The sequence below is a fragment of the Dermacentor variabilis genome, chromosome 6, assembly GCF_050947875.1.
Source record: "Dermacentor variabilis isolate Ectoservices chromosome 6, ASM5094787v1, whole genome shotgun sequence".
Lineage (NCBI taxonomy): Eukaryota > Metazoa > Arthropoda > Arachnida > Ixodida > Ixodidae > Dermacentor > Dermacentor variabilis.
In genome coordinates, this window is record NC_134573.1 from 138,275,454 (window position 1) to 138,293,156 (window position 17,703).

The 17,703-nt window shown below is 48.4% G+C and overlaps 1 protein-coding gene across 3 annotated transcripts in view; it reads right to left on the reverse strand.

The window, feature by feature from the left end:
* Nucleotides 1–17,703, reverse strand: part of LOC142585302 (SAM and SH3 domain-containing protein 1-like) — a 302,724-nt gene that overhangs the window by 161,477 nt on the left and 123,544 nt on the right. For all 3 annotated transcript variants that reach the window (XM_075695955.1, XM_075695954.1, XM_075695952.1), the window contains one exon: nt 11,350–11,405. In XM_075695955.1, coding sequence (XP_075552070.1) covers nt 11,350–11,405 — 56 coding nt within the window. The remainder of the gene's footprint in view (nt 1–11,349; nt 11,406–17,703) is intronic.

Below are 17,703 nucleotides of genomic sequence, written 5' to 3' on the forward strand. Positions count from 1 at the left end.
CGTTAACAAAATATAACAGCAACAACAACGGACGCGCTGAACCGCTTCCTTCCCATCGGAACGCGGGTGCTGCGACCGCGGGAGTCGAACGCACGTCCTGGTGCTCAAAGTGCCACGACCCCTGACTGAACTACGAGGCTCATCTTGCAGGCTGTACGCCCCAAGAATGCGTTATCAAAGTAAAACAAAAAAACAGAAAAGGAAAAAATGAATGAATGACAAGAAGGAGAGAAAATAGGCTTTGCGGCTCGTGTTCGATGAATCTGGCCACCGTTTCGTCGTCGTAACAGTATTGCGACAAGAGCGCAAGAAAACGCTCAAACGAAGCCTGCTGAAACTTTTTCTCGCAGTTACCTTTTGTATACATAGACATATGTGTAGGCTTTCCTAACCGAAACGGTAGAGTGCCTCGAAACGCCGCAGACGGCCGCAAGGAGCAGAAATCACGGTTTCCCACCATTCTCTCCGCCACTTGCCGGTTGCCGCCACGCGGGCATCAAATGATGGTGGTATACCGCTGAGCTATAGGACCCCGGGCGGCGCTCCAGTGAAAAACGGCGGCTTCTGGCTTCATCGCGTTCCGCCCGCCACCCTCCGGGTCAGCGCGACCGAGGCGCGAAATGAGAGTGTCCCATTCGCACGCCTCCTTGGGAAAAGAGAGAGAGAGCTTGAAGCGGTCACCTCCACGCTCGCCGCAAAGGCAGCGCAGGAAGGTCACTTCCGACAACGATTCGCTTTCTTTTGCTTTTAATTTTCTTTTTTGGGGTAACTCGTACGTGATGAAAGATTGAGAGAGATAGAGAAAAGAAAGTGATTCTTTCAATCCCTCAACTCACTGAATGTTAAGAGCACTTAAATGCTGCATGAAGATACTCGAGAAGGAGATGTCGAAGGGCCAGCTATCTCGTGATTAAAGCAGGGAATTACCGCGCGAATGCGAATGAAGTGACGCCACACCAGAAGACGCGCAGAATCATTGAAGGCGTGCCATAGTGACTGTGCGAATACTCGTATACGTTATCGCTGTTTTTGTTAGTTAAGGTCAGCCATCGTACTTCCACCATCGTCGTCACTGTCATCGTCGTGCCGTCGTCGACATAACGCAGTCGTCGACATCGTGACGTCGGTGTCGTGCTGCAAACCACTTCGTTAAAGTCAGTGTCTCCTAAAGATGCCAGATCTGAACCAAAGCGTTACAGCCAGGCGCGCCATCGGATAAAAATTATTGCGGGGACACACAGGTTTCACAAAAAAATGAGAATTTCTGCTCTGTAGATGCATGACGCGTTTCGTTAAGGTTAATGTTAAGTTAAGAAGCTGGCGGCGAAACTTAAGGGTATGAGAAGCAGACATCTAACACACATCGTAGTATTAATAATAAATTAGCTGCATCACATTCATGAGCTGAACCATGGCGAAGATTGCATTGTCAGGATTGGGGGCTCAATCCCATCGCTCGTAACCCGTTGTCGAGATTGGAGTCCGACATGAATTAGAAGGTAGCTGGCACACGCCGTCGTCCAACTTATCCACGCCGAGGACGTTGATGAAGGGAAGGACTGCTTCTCATCGAGAACGAGGAATATGGGTTTATTTACAGTATCTACATGCAGTTCATCAGTCTAGCATGACTGCGAGAGAAAGTGCATCAGTCTAACATGACTGCTTGAGAAAGTGCTTCAGTCTAACATGACTGCTTGAGAAAGTGCTGAGCAGCCGCACAAGCAGTTTATAAACACTCGGTCCCCTCCCCCCCCCCCGATACCCAGGAGACGGAAACGGCCGTCCAGTCATCGTAAACAAGTCGCCTCTCTGCGGGACGGTTTACACACACTTCCTTGCGCGAAGTTCACGATACGGAGCCGACGTCGGACGGACTTCGTAGAACTCGGGGCTTGTGTCAGGAAAGGTGCCTTTTATTCCCCGAGCTGACCCCTGCAGCGCGGCCAGGTGCCCATTGTCTTGCGTCTTGGACGGCGCGTGGGAAGGGGCCTTCGTAGACGTTCCCGCGGCAACTCCCCCGCTCATAGCAGAACAGGTCGGCGTTGGTGGGTTCGGTAACAATAGTTGGTCCGCTGATCGCGTTTAGTCACAACGGCGACGAGGCTAGAGCGTAACGGTGGCGTTCCAAGAAAATTTGACGCCCACTGTCGCAACCGGCTGGCTAAACTTGCACGTCAGCGGGCCGTTCTAACAGCATTCAGAGTAAGCTCGCATCGGGTTGCAAATCAGAGAAAAAGACTGCCACAATGTACGATCATGGCGCGCATTCTCTGCCACGCAGCTATATACCAGGAGATGCGATATTTTTCTTTTCTTTTTTCATTTGTGACACGATGTGCTACAAGAATTGCACAGAGATGAAAACGCTACTGACAAAGGTTGGTTCATAGTAATGCAGTAAATCTTTGTCCGCCACCGCCTTCTAAGACTATTCAGTAATACGCTCTGCAGAGACAACTAAAACGTGATCTTGATGTTGTGGAGTGAATATTTCTTGAGTGGAAAAAGAAAGAATCAAAGAAAAAAGGACAGAAAGACACGGCTTTGTAAGCTTGTCTACACTGCAGCACTTATTAATTCTCTCTATAAACGTTTTCTAAACGTACTGCGGGGACGTTGCGAATACTTTTTGCGTAGCTGCAGACGTTTTAGCTCACTTTGGCTGCTCAAAGTAGTGTATTACGACATGCAGTGTCCATACATACGGGCGCGGAAAGACCTTTGACTTGTTTTATAAAACGTTATCTTGTCCGCTCACGTTTTAAATGCCTTGACAGGTGTTTCAGACACAGCCCATCAATTTCAATTCAGCCAGGCTCTGAAAACTGCACACGGCAAACAAATGTCGACAGCCTTTATTAAAATGTGACTATAGGTATACGCGCAAAACAACGCAGCATAGATATCCGTCAAGAAGAGAACCACGAACGACGTTCGTTACAGAAGCTAAGGTACTACATACCACATTTACTCGAGTAAAGCCCCGCCCCCCCTCCTCATTGGAACGCCAAATCTTGGACATACGCTATACTAAGCGCCACTCGCGAAAACCACGTCGTTAGGTGCTCCCAGAGTCACCGGTAGATGACGATAGTTGCTCTCAATGCCGACTGTGGTGACCGTGAGCGCTTTAACTGTTCGTAGTCCGTCGTCAGTGATTGCATTACTTCACGCTGCAGTCTCAGCAACGTTTTTTAGGCCTCAGCGGGCAGCCAAAAGCGCCTGACAAAGGCAAGACACCCACTCTGCAAAAAAAAAAAAAAAAAAAAAAATTGTTTGAAGGTAAACTGCGGGCCTCATACAAGTAATAAGGCAGGCGGTTTACAACGAAGCCACACGTAGGAACCGACTCACGTGTCCTGGTACGACTCAACAAAACATACGCGCATATAGACGTGTGCGAGGGCTAAAAATAGCAGCGCCACCCCGCGCTTGACAAACACAGAACGACGGCGCTAAACCCAGCACATGTCGAAGGCAGCGCCTCCCTGCAAGAACTGAATCGGGCGTGCAGGCACAGAAGAAGAAGCCAAGGAGGTCAGTAATCCCTCATCGTGGGTAGGAGCCACACGCGTGACAGGCAACAACAACAACAACAACAGTAGAAGCCGTCGTCGTTGACGGATTGACCCGCGCGGCGTCTACGTACGTCTGCGACGCGCATACCAGTCGGCCTACACAGGGGTCGTCAGTGTCAACCTCTGGGTCTTGGACGTGCGCATCAGATATAGAAACGTCGCGTAGGAGCCAACACCGAGGCGCCAATTGACTCTTTCCATTGGCTCTATATATGCCAGGCAGTAGACCTTTCTTGTGTAATGCTACAGAGTGAATTGGCTGCAGTCTGCGATGACCTTTGCACACAAGTCGGGCGGTAGGTAGAACGGAATCCGAAGGAGTGCCGGGCAGGCAGTCAAGCCCATTAGCCATGCGTTTCAAAGGCGACCGACAAAGAACACCAGGTCCCCTTCCTCGCTTAAGCCGGGCTGCAAGACGTTGCTACACTCGTAATCTCGTCCCAAGTGAGTTCCATTGAAAAAAAAATACATTTTTTTTTGCTTTTGCAAATATGTGTTGCTTACTGAAAGCTGTGCGTAATGAAACTGAGACAGATTCTTTTAGCTTTAGTGTTGTATGAGTTGCAATGTGTACTTGTAAGTTCCTCACAGGAAAAAAGGAGTAGCCCCGCACCACTTCTTGGTGCCAACATCTCATTTTTCAGGTCACTAATATAATGAAGAAAGATCAATCGCCGAAAGAAAAGAGAAAAATCTGGGGGCAAAGGCAGCAAGAAGTGTGGATCACTTCTGAGATGTTTGCCGGCCTCCCTCTCGAAAAGACGGCGCTATTTTTGTAATGCACAGAGGAAACGTATGTAATACAATCTGCGGATATTTTTTCACCACCATAAACTCCACCATTACCGTTTCTCCTATATCGACCTGCTTCTGGAAACTCTCTCCCTCGGGGAAAAAAAAAGGGGGGGGATGACAGTCAGATAAAATCTATAAAGGACGTGAAAGTCACACTGTCTGAGTACCTCAGAAAGAAAGAAAATCGTTTCCATGAAAAAAAATAATAAAAATACAGGAAGCCCCTCTTTTAATCTCGCAAATGTCGGAGGCGTTCCCGATAGATTTCTCGGCAATTTGGCAGCTTACAGCGCCTGCCATGTGTTCAAGCCTGCAGTGTGCAAGCTTCCTGACTCTCTCTCTGTCTCTCTCTCTCTCTCTCTCTCTCAATTCGGCATTTTTTTTTTCTTACCGCCTTCACACACCTTCGAACCGCACTTTTCGCGACCAAAATGGGGAAATTTCTGAACGTTATACACAATAGTTCCTGCATTGAAGTTCCGCTGAAATAGTCGAACCTTTCCAGACGCAGGTGCTATACTGATTTTTATTATTTCTTTTTTTCCTAATGGAAGCTTTCGAGGCCCTCTCGTGAAAAAAAAGTGGAAAGTGCAGCTCAACAATAAACACGCAAGAAAAAAAAAAAACTCGTGCAATAGAACAGGTGACGCGACCTGTGCAGAGGCGATAACGCTCCTGCTTTTTTCGAGCCCTCACGGAAAGAAACATTTATGGTTATCGAAGTGGTTCCGGCGAAAGCTGTTTCTGTTACAAGCGCACAGAAACCTTTCAGTCTCGACGATGTTCGGTGACCTCAATCGCCCCCTGTGAGATCCGCACCTTTATATTTATTCGGCGCATCTATAGCGGCAGTAACAAAATGAAGAGTTGCGTAGGTCAAAAGTCACGAAACTCGCGAGACATGCTTTGTATTTTCTTTTTTTTTCGTCGGCTCCTCTGCGCAAGGACAGTTGTTTCGATACGACTTGCCTAAGCGGCTGTTCACACTAGCATTTGCACGGTGCTTGCTTGCTGCTATAAAGTTGCGAACTAACAAATTTAGACGCGATTGCCCTTGCTGTGCTATAAAGAAAACTACGCTGCTTTTCTTTTGTCTACAACATGGTAATGTAGTCACGTACACCTATTTCACGTTAAGTGTCGCCGAACGAACGAACGAACGAACAGACGAACGGTCGAACGAACGAACGAACGAACGAACGAACGAACGAACGAACGAACGAACGAACGAACGAACGAACGAACGGACGGACGGACGGACGGACGGACGGACGGACGGACGAACGAAGGAACGAACGAACGAACGAATCTAGAACATGGCAACGTACTCGCATAAACTTGCTTCAAGCTACGCGACTTCTGTGCCATTTTTGAGATAAGCTTGTCCACGTTTACTATTTCTCAAGCAACACGCTGCCGCATGAATGAATGAATGAATAAATGAATGAATGAATGAATGAATGAATGAATGAATGAATGAATGAATGAATGAATGAATTGCCCTTAAAGCAAGCAAAGGTGCGTCGTCGTTCCAACGTTCGCGGCGTAGAGATGCGGCCCCTATTGACTAAGCTTAACTTCACAATGATGAATGCGGTGCATATACTCGTACATACTAAAACCTCACTCATGCATGGAAGACAGACACTGCAGTGTCGGTGAACGTCGCGCGCAGAGGTCGAGAGGCGGGAGCCGGGCGGCGACTGGCCCACTTTCAGGACTAAAACTTCGTAGAAAAGAAAGAAAGAAAGAAAGAAAGGAAGGAAGAAAGAAAGACGGAAAGAGGGAAACAGAAGTCGGCATCGCACGCTCGTGTGGGTGGCCACCCGGCGCGCTTCGCACTGCGACGGCGCGTATAGAGACGACGCCATGCAGTGACGCATCAGCGACGCCTCGCAAACGAAACTTAACCGAAATCTCTCCCCGACGGCTGGTAAATGAGCCTCTCTACACGGTCGGTGGTCCCAAAGCGGCGGGGAAAACTCGGGTTCGTTACGGTAGTTAAGCCGTTACAGTTACGCGACTCGAAAGCGAGAACCGCCTTGCGAGATCGTTAGGGAAGGGGCCCGGTTTTAAAGCACTCGGAATACCACGCGGAAAAATTGGAGAGGAAACGAAGCAAAATGAAAAAACGAGCCCGAAAAAAAAGAAAAGAAGAAACGCGGAGTTTCTAACTCACGCCCGTTTCGCTACTTTCCAGTAAACCGGTAATAAATCTGAACACATGAATACCCAAAACTTGCGCGCAGTTCTTTTCTTATAATTTAATGTGGCGCAAGTTAATTGCTACCTGCTCAGTGCAAGAGCAGCGAAGTGCCGGTTACTATTTTCGTTATTGTATACGCTTCTTTTCTAGTAGCCGTCCGCAAACCAAGTCACGCAACTTCGTATACACTCTATCGCTAGGCACACAGACACGAGGATGGGGAGAGGGGGTAATGGTGCGCTTCAAAAATGTAACGTCAACATCAGCCGTTAACTACACCGCCATCAGCCTCGATTCGAACATCGCTTTATAACGAGCCAAACAAGCCACTCGCACATACAGGTTACATGTGTAGCCACGGCGTAGCGCTATCACGATTCCCGGAAGCACGCGGAATCCACAAACGTCCGGTAGCTGCATTCGCCCTCGTGTGGCCCAAGTGAAAGCACACAGAGCGTGCGATCGCGGCGAAAGTGCGCATGCGCGTACGAGCGCGGCGTACCCGCTTCTAAGATGGCCGCCCAACCAAGCTTGCAGCAACACCCCGTTCACGTCTCCCGCTGCTGGGCTGCTGGGCGTATAACTCTACGGCACAGCGGAAATCCAGCACGTATAAACCAAGCTTGGCAGGCGTCCGTTAAACGCGGACGGCCAAGGGCCACTTCTACACTATATACGGGGCTAATCTCAATCGTATGCAGGACGTGTCATGGCGTTACACGATCCATACAAAGCAGCGAGATAGGGTCGATTTCCGCCTTTCGCCGGCGTTGCCCACAGCCACTCTCTGAAACGCAGCTTTCGGCTGGGCTCCTCTGTATGTTTGCCCGCATTCACTCGTTGTTTACGTTGTTTACTTTTGAGTTTCTACTTCTTTCAAGGCGAAGGAGTGCGGTTTTCCCAAGGAAACCAAGACGCTCTCTGAGAAAAAAAAAAGAAGAAAACAATCGCGGTCATCAGAGTCAGGCGCGGCGGTGCTGGCCTTCCCGCTGGTCTATAATCAAGCCGGGAGAAAAAATAAATCGTGCGAGCAGAGAGAGAGAGCGAGAGAGAGAAAACGGCCGATAGCAGCCGCGAGCTAAGTAGCTTCCGCGAATGATGCGATCGATAGGGGTCAATCGGAGCAACGCGGATCCACCCAAATGTCGACTCGGTTGTGGTGCTTTAGGATGCGCTTATATTACACGTTACACCTGGCACTATTCTGGCTATTAAAAAACGACGGAACGTCTCGTTCCGCGGAAGACGAGACGAGACGAGCGAGCGAGAGTGAGAGAGAGAGAGATAGATAGAGCAGATATCGAAGGAAGCGGGAAAGGGCCGTGGGCGAGCTCGCGGACACATTTTGTATGAATACGAGAGATCGTATTATATGTAGGACAAACGGAGGATGCGCGCGTGCATGCGCGTATCGAATGCGGTAGTCATCGCCCTTCCTGGAGTCTCACTGCAGCAGATCGCATCGACAATTTGTCGCGGAAGGGGTAAGTAAGGCGGTTCGGGAAGTTTATTTTAGAATAGGAAACGTCCAAATCACTGGCAAATCGCGTGTTGCATAAGCCGCGCCCGTTTCAGTGCCCGTACTCCTGAACATAGTTAGAGTTTTTTTTTATTTACGCTGCAGATATCCGCAACGTTCACGGAAAAATCGTGCTGCAAACCTATTTTAAGCACGCAAAAAAGAATAAAGAGAAAAAGAAGAATGACAGCCGTACAAGAGATAACTTCAGAACCGAATTCACGCGGAAATACGTCGTAAAGAGTGAAGACGAATTCTAGAACACCGCAACACAGTTTTATGGTGATTAGTGCCATAAATTAACAACAGGCACTGTAATTCGTCGCGGGTCGGCCCTGGAATTCCACTCACTCCAGGACTGATTCAACTTCAGGCAGTGTCCATTGACATCTACGGCTGCACGTGGTGGCTTCGCGTCGTTGTGTACAGGGGCATCAGCTGTTCGCTCCGCGTTCTTCTCTACGTCCCGCTCATAAATGAACACACACACGTACAGACACAGATAGAGCGAGTGAGTGAGTGAGTGAGTGAGTGAGTGAGTGAGTGAGTGAGTGAGTGAGTGAGTAAGCAAATAAATAAATAAATAAGAGTTCTGAAATACCAAAATATATGCAAGCCCCAGTGTAGGGTAGCAAACCGGAGACTCATATCTGGTTAACCTCCCTGCCTTTCCTCTTCATTCTCTCTCTCTCTCTTTACAGCGTCCGCTTGGTGCTACACGACCCTTTATGGATGAAGGAAGACACCTTGTTCCAAAGAAAACAAATTTATCACCCTCGAAAACGTCGCCAAATGGTAACCTCACGAAAAGGGTTCAGTTACGTGAAGACAAGGCGCACTCTGTGACGTCAGACAAGACGTAAGAGCTGCCGATGCGACTTATAGGGGCGAAATTTCCGAAAAATTATGTAGAAGTTCTTCTGTGGTAATGGATGTATTTGCGACACAGAAAAAATGCAGAGTTCCAAAAAAAAGAAAACGTTCAAAACAGTGATGCAGCCCCAGTAACTTTGGTAACCTTTCTTTGCAGTGGATCAGTGAGTGGTGCATGATGCACGAACGTTTAGACGCGACATAAAAAAAAACTTTGCCTTCCCCCCCCCCCTTTCTTTTTTTGCTCGAAAGTGCATCTTTTTCTGCCAAATAAACGCAAACGGTGCTTGGATTATAGTACAACAAAAGGCTAAAACGACCTAGTGTTTCCGTTTAGCGTCTCTCGGAGAAACAGGAAATGAATAGCTGGGTCGAGGGGCACTGGGTCAACACGTCCGCCAACAGAAGCACGCGGGCGGCACAAGTTGAACAGGAAATCACTTTTGACCGCGAGGCGCCGATCTCGGGGAGCGCCGAAGATAATTCGTTTACCGCCGCGCCACTTGAGACTTTCGCGTCGGTGTAACCAAGTTAAGCAATGCCGCTCGCTGCTGCAATGGGAAAAGGACGATCAAACGAGCTCGAGCCAAGAGCGCGGGCGCGTTGCATTTCTATAACTTCGGTAAATACCGTGGAGGACAAGGCACGCGCTGCTCTTATCCGACGCTTAGAACAACGTTGCCGCTCGAATTCGCCTCCAAACTGTTGACATCTGCGGCTCGTCTACAAAGAAAAATAAAAGAGAAAGAAAAGAAAAAAAGAAGAATGAAGAACGAAACGGAAACATATGGATCGAACGAGAGGAGAGAGGAATAAATAGACAGGAAAAAAAGCAGAAAGTAGAAAGAAAGAGAAGCAGGAATGAATAACGAAGGAAGAAAGGAAAAGAAGCATTGAATGAAAAAAGTGAGAGAGGAAGGAAGGAACAAGCGGATGGGAAGGAATTAATGAAAAAGAAAGCGTCAGGAACAGAGGAATGGACGAAGAAAGAAAAAACGGGGAAGAACTAATGAACAAATGCAAGAAAGAAGGATGGAGAGGAGGAATGAATGAAATAAGAAAGGAAGAGAGGGAGGAAGGAACGAAGAGGGGAATGAACGAAGAAATAAAAGACGCGAAAGAACGAATGACGAATAGAATCAGAATGGAAGAGAAGGAATGATGCATAGAACCGAAAAGGAATAAAAAAAAGTAATAAAGGAAGAAAACAAAACGGAATGAACTAATGAATGAATGAATGAAGGAATGAAGGAAGGAAGAAAGAGAGTCAGCCGCATTATTATAGTACATTGCAAAACAAAAGTTTTCGCTTAACCCGAGGGAAACCGGGAGGCCCATTCGGATCGGGCGCTTTTAATTCGCAATAAAGCATCACCGAAAAATCATAATTTCTCTCTTTTTTTACGATTGCTTAAATTAGACGGCCTAACAAATCAAATTATCGCCAGACGACGGTGTATAAACCAAGGCATATCGATTGCGATCCACCGAGATAGAGGAAGCGCTTAAAAAAACGGCCTCGTAAAAAGGTCTCGCTTAACCACGAGCCGTTTAATTCGTTGTTAAAGCGCGCGCACGAGAACCGAGTCAACAGTGCGGGCTAAAAAAAAAAAAAAAAAAAAAAAAAACACGAGCGAGCGAGCGAAGGCACGAAGAGGAAAATCACACAATGCGCCTTGAAAGCGGGCATCACTGCACAACCAGCAAGGTGCGTTTCCACAAGCGACCACTGGATGGCGGCACCCACCGCGGCGCCATGAGGAAAAAAAAAAAAGGTGATGTGCGGGAAAGCCGCGTGCACAGCGCGGCGTGAGGCTGGCAGGAAAGACGATGAGTCAGGGGGCAGTTGATATCGGGCCCAACATTGTTCTCGCAGTCAATTTTTCCTTCTTTTTTCTTTGCTTTTCGCTCTGCGGCATAAAACGTGCCCCATTTTATGTACACATGTATGCGTAACGATCACGTGATGTTGATTGAAGCCCATCAGGTATCGATATTGCGGCCCATAGATCCACAGGTCAGACCAGGTCAGACGGGCGGCTTGGGTGCAGCGTGGCTCTTGAGAGGATGCGTGAGTACGTCCCGGGACAACTCGACAAGAGGTGCTGTAGATATGCTAGGGGTGCTGAGAGAGGACAGAAGCGGCAAGTCACGCCTCATCGACGTAGACTTAAATCTTCACTGCAGGTCGGTGTCCGAGATTTGGACCCGGGGGGTTGTGGCTTAACGACGGCTTTCTGCAGTGCGAGTCTGCGTATACCTGCTGCATTTCTTTTTCGCCTGATTTCGTAACGTATGTATCGCTAATAACCGTTCTACACAAGCCGTAAACGTGGGAGAAGGTGCATAAAATAGAAATGGTTTTATGGACTCACCGGACGCAGAGAAGGGACAGGGCTCGTAGAAATACTTGGACCGAGGACTTAGGCACCTGGAAAAATAAAATTGACTTATATTAAGTTCCCGGACGTCTTTTAGCGACAAAATCACGACACGATCATGAGGCACGCCGTAGAGGCGGGGGACTCCGGATCAATTCTGACAGCCCGGGGTTCTTTAACGTGCACCTAAATCTAAGTACACGAGCGTTTTCACATTTGGTACTTATGGAAATGCGAACTGCCATGGCCGGGATCGAACTCTCGACCTCCAGCAGCAGCGCAACATCTCATCTGCTAAGCAACCGCGGCAGGTAAGGGAAATAATATGCAAAGGCGTTTATCTTAAGCACACGCGGCAAAACGAGATTACAAAGTTAGTTAATTCGAGTTTAATGGCACAAAAGCGACTAAGGCCATGCTGCGGAAGACGAGATTATAAAGGATATATAATAAATACAAAGGCCACATATAGGGAATCCACACTTCCACCGCTATCAATATTTATTAGAGACGTTGGCGGTAATTAGTTCCAGTCTGCGATTCCAGTCAGTGCAAGACATCAAAGTGCAAACTTGACAGTACTTCGCAGCATAAAACCAAGTGGTTTTATGCATCAGTTGAAACACATCGACATGTTTCATTTATTTCTGTCCTATTATTATTATTATTATAGTTGTTGTCGTTAACAGAAAGAGAAACAATCTTAGTTTTTTGTACACGCGAACCTAAATGCTGGAAGGCCACACTGCTTTCTAATAAGCGAGAAAAAAAGACAGCAGCGTTCTCCCAGTCGACGGAACGGCCGGCACTGCTTCGAGCAACAGCACCTCCACCGATTGAAAAGTACAACAACAGTGCGTCCAGACGTCCGCGGTCCACGTCGGACTCCGTAGTCGAGACGATAGTTGTCGCACACAACTGACGACCTGCAGCAACTGCTTTCTCGCTCAGTTAACGCCTGTGGCGACAGCTGCGCAAATCAAGCAAGCTACCGCCGGTCACTAGAGTCCCCTGACTCTACTCCAGTAGTCCCGTAGCTCCACCGCTAAAGTGGATGTCCTGCGGAGCGGACAAAGTGAACCTTGAACAGAAACAGTAGTGTGCAACCACCACCACCACCACCACCACCACCACCACCACCACCACCACCACCACCACCACCACCACCATCATCATCATCATCATCATCATCATCATCATCGTCGTCGTCGTCGTCGTCGTCGTCGTCGTCGTCATGCGATGTTATACTGGTGTCTCATGGCGCAATTTCAATTAGGATAGAAAGTGCCGGCATTATTACCCTGTCTGCCGCCGCTCCCACAAACCATATCCCCAGCGTGGATAAGAAGGCTAAAAGCAAATCGTTCAAGCAGGTCTCCTTTCTCCCTCTCTCTCTCTTCACCTAGATGTCACGGGGTGGGAGACGTATTCTTTAAGTGTTCATTTCGTCCGCTGCTGACGTCTGATTGCATGCGTCGGAAGGAGACAGGCGCCCCCAGCCAATCAGCAGTTCAGCAGCAGAAGAAATGGACATGTCCGCTAGTCGAACACTTACAGCATACCCCGCCAGCTCTAGCTTGTCAGATGTGTGCCACTGAACGTTCCGCAGCAGCCCATCGCTAGCTTTCAACAAGCCAGGACACGAAGTCGCGCGGGAAGGACCGAGCGTAGAGTGCTCCTATAAGACTAGTCGGTGGTGACGGTGGTTTATTGAATTCGCGTACTCAAACGACTGACCAGCCAGTCAGTGACCGCAGCTCCACGTAAGATAACATAAACAAAAATAAACCTGACAACTGGACCACCACAGTCACTTACATCGTCTAATATCAGTTTTGTTTAATTTAGCCATGAACATGGCTCCATTGACATTTAAGGCTAAAAAAAATAAAATAAAAGAGAAATAAATAGAGATAAAGCAAAAGCTCCCGGTTGTCTTTTTCGTGTGTTCTTGGACCGCCGAAACCCGCACTGGAGCAGCAGCGTATTATTTCCTCTAACTTACACCGTATGCCTCCACCATCCCATCGATCGCCAGGTTTCAATACACCATGAAACAACGTACCATGTAAAGGAACTGATAGACGGAGTGTTCTAATCAGAATGGTTGACGGTGATGGAGAGTAACGTGAAAACATAAATAATAATAATAATAATAATAATAATAATAATAATAATAATAATAATAATAATAATAATAATAATAATAATAATAATAATAATAATAATAATAATAATAAATAGACGCTGCCACGAGATGCACTTGGATTAGCACATTTCATAGCAAACTAGTTGTTTTGCTATGAAAGTTTGCTATCATAAGCTAGAGCAACAGCTCTAGCTTATGGTAGCATAGTGTTCAAAGTCGATGCAACGGCGAGCGACCCTTCAGTCAGTGACCGAACCTCTACCAAAGCTAAGAAAGGCACCCGAGAACTGCGCCATAGCGGAAGTTTTTCACATCTTCCAGATTTTGTTTTTTTTTCTTTTTTTAATTTTCTGTACACACGCCCCCACTGACTTTCAAAGTTATGAGAGATACTGAGTGAGAGAGAGAGAGAGAGCAAAAATAAAATAGATAAATGTTTCTGGTGTGTGTCTTCTACTACTCGTGTCTTCATAGACCGCTGAACGCCGCGTTAGAGCAAGCAGCAACAGCAGCGCGGCGGTACCTTGCCGAGACGTGCTCCGAACATTCACCGCACTGCCGCTGCCTCGCTACTGCTGCCGGTGCCCGTGTTCCTTCCTTCTTCTCCTACCTCATCATGCTTTAACGCGGGACGACGACGACGGCGGCGGCGGCGGCGAGCAAAAGGAGAGAGAGGGGCAAGAACACACACACGCGCGCCTCTCGCTTGACGGTAATGGCTTTCCACACGAGGCGCCATTCTTTCTTGGAGCGCCCCGTCTTGCGAGGCCTCTCTTTTTCTTTCATTTTCGGCCAAGGGCCCTTCTCTAACGTCGTTCTCCGGCTCTTGCCGTTCTTCCTCCTCCTCCTCCTTTTCCTCCATGCGTGGTCCGTCCTCCGCCGCTTCTCGGTTCGGGTCATTTGGCATTCCGAGTTTCGCCACCGGCCCCACCGGTCCCCAGTCTGATACAGCGCCGCACAACACAGCGCAAGCCTTGATGAGCTGGCCGCCCGAGCTTCGGCCATCCAATGCGCTCAAGGCTCTGCCACCGACAGGTGTGGGGAAAGAAACAACAGCAGCAGCAACAACAACGTACATTCGGTTATAATCCCAGTGCCGATGACTGCCAGAACCCTCGAATGAAGACACGCACGAGAACTCTCGCAAGTCAAAAGTTTGCGGGCCACGGGAATTGAGAAAAGGCTGAACTTCCGCAGCAGATTTGTAACCGCAGCCAGCAAAACCGTCCAGCACTATCATTCGCGCACCTACTAGCATGTATGCCTGGAATTCTGATACCAGGCGGCGTGCGACGGGGCCGGAAACATTCACTGTTTGCTCGGATACAGTGGTCCGTGCACTTTTCACGTCGGCCGTATACGCGTTTAACCGCGCATTCTATCTTAGCTCATTTAGGCCATTCCGTCGAATCGCTGCCCATGATAAATGACAGGGGACGGCATGCGGTTGAGTACGAAACGTGCACCAGCCCAATTCTCAAGTTTTGGATACTCCTCGCTATGACGCGGTTAGTGACTGCTCTTTTCCACGAAATGGTTACACCGATTCTGAGTTGACAAAACCCCTTCCGAGTGCGTCGTTTTCTGCCAGCAATTAATTTGTTGGTGGGATTACCTTGGTCAATTTCAAAGCCCAGCGTTACAAACGAGGGCATCAGAGCATGATAGCAGGCACCACCATCGTTAGCATTAAGTACAGTCAACAGCAAAATTTTACGGAACAAGAGATCTTGAGGAAAAGGTGAATATCTGTGCATCCTCATAACACAGCCTATATTATTCGCATTTACAGCCACTACCAGTACATGTGAACAACATTGTTATGTTCGGTTTTACTGGCTGCTGTTACAGGCTGCTAGAAACTGAACTTTTTCTGAGATCCCGTGATCCGTAAACTTTTGTGTTTGACTGTACATCCTAAAATGAGCTCCATCACGCGATGGCATTGCTGCGACGGACGCAATATCTGAGCATCAGGTGTTCTTGTTGCGCCATCTAAAGGTTTACAGCGAGACCAGAAACCGAGATTGGGCCTTTGGAACGTAAAACCACACGAACTACTGCTACATGTCACCGCCGGCGCACTTTACAACTGGCCCAAGTCGCTTCGTCGAATGACGAGTCCATCCGCTTTAAGCCTCCTACAGTCGCCATATAGGTAGCCGGACCACGACCAGTTGAAGAAACAGGACAAGCTCAAGCTCACACTGGTCAGTCGTGTCACTGTTTCAAGTTCTGGAGTATTTCGCCACCTGAACAGTCACACAAAAGCTGCAAGTTCCGAACGTACGCACGGCAGTCGATTATTTAAACAGAAGAAAAGAAAGAGCGCAGAATTTCAGTCGGCGGGGTAGCCACTCATCAGCAAGGCGAGGCGCGCCTCTATACCTTTTTATGCTCAGTTCGTGGTTCAGAGTCTGAACACGCATGCGCCCTCATTTCGCCACGGAGTTCCAACGTTTCCACCACGCCGCGCACAAATTCCACGCGCCTTCCCTCTTGAACCTTTAACCTTTTCCCCACGGGCCGCACGCTCTCGAAGAGAGAGAGAGAGAGAGAGAGAGAGAGAGAGAGAGAGAGATCCCAATGACTGCGCAATCGGGGGCAATAAGTGAGTCCAGGCGACAGCTTGCGCGGCAACTCCCGCTCCTCCTACAGAAACAGCACGATGTGTCGCGATCCGCCCACGCAACCCTTACGACGAACGGCTGAGCGTTACGTACAATCCTTTCAAAGTAGAGGGCTATAAGAACAAGCTGGCCGTATGGCCGACCTTCCTGCTTCGAATAAATTCACCCTCTCTCCCTCCCTCGAACACGGCAGTGCACCTGACGTTCCATGCCCTATCTCACCAAGCACCTTTCCCCCTTTCCCGTTGCAAACACCGGAGCCAAGGCACACAGGCACTCTGTAGGCACCACGACGGTTAACTCAACAACAAAACGAAACGCCACAGGACGCAGTTGATCTCGCCGCCAGCTTGCACAACCCTGCGAACTACCTCCAGACGGCTCGGCCCCACTCTCTCTCTCTCCTTAAATCTTCGTCTGCTGCTGATTCTGCTGCCACCAGTCTCCGAGGCCACTTTGCCCCGGTGCCGGCAGGCGCCATCAAAATGCGACAGATGTCGGCTTTCCCAACGCTTTAATTTCGAAGAGGCCAGCCAGCCAGCGTTCGCCGCACGAACGCGCCCGCCGTCAGACTGCGCCCGTGTCGACAGCCTATGCGCGAAGCTAAGCAAATTAAAGCCTGAGCGGGGGCTCTCTGCATACATGCTGAAGAGCTTGAAAATTTCGCAACCTTACGCGGCGGGCTCGCGCTCACCGACGGAGTTTCGCGACGAAAAAAAAAAAAGGAACAAGGAAAAGCACGTCGGAACAAAATCTACAGACTTCTGTATTCAGTTCCTAATGAGATAGCCTGCAAAGGGGCCTAGATCTCGAAGTTGCCTGCCTGCGATCTGACGTTACTATGTGAGTAAAGTCAGTGAATTCTGATCTGTAACAAGTGGTGGTTGGTGCTGCCAGGGCTAAAGCTGCATGCTAAAAAAACAAGAAAGAAAGAAAGAAAGAAAGAAAGAACTGTTGCGCAAGCAACATCTCTTGCACTAGTAATGTGTGAATCTATATTAACACTCTACTTTTGAAGGAGGGAAGATAACCGATGGTCATTAAGGGTTACGGATTGGATTCCAAGAGAAGGGAAGCGTAGCAGGGGCGGCAGAAAGTTAGGTGGACGGATGAAATTAAGAAGTTTGCAGGGACCACATGGCCACAACTAGCACATGACCGGGATAGGGGGAGAAGCATGGGAGAGGCCTTTGCCCTGCAGTGGGCGTAGCCAGGCTGATGATGATGATTAATTTTATTTAGATAGATAGATAGATAGATAGATAGATAGATAGATAGATAGATAGATAGATAGATAGATAGATAGATAGACATAAAAGCGTATGATTTTTTATGTGCGCCAGTACGCAAGTACGCCGGTACCGATTGATTGATTGATTGATTGATTGATTGATTGATTGATTGATTGATTGATTGATTGATTGATTGATTGATTGATTGCAGAAGTTGACGTCGGTGGGCTCACCGCCCGATTCTACACGTCCCATCGTTAGTCGAACATCTGCCTTTGCATTTGCGGCTTCCTTTAGCAATCCGCCGCTTCTTTCCTCACAGAAAGCAGAGATCCGA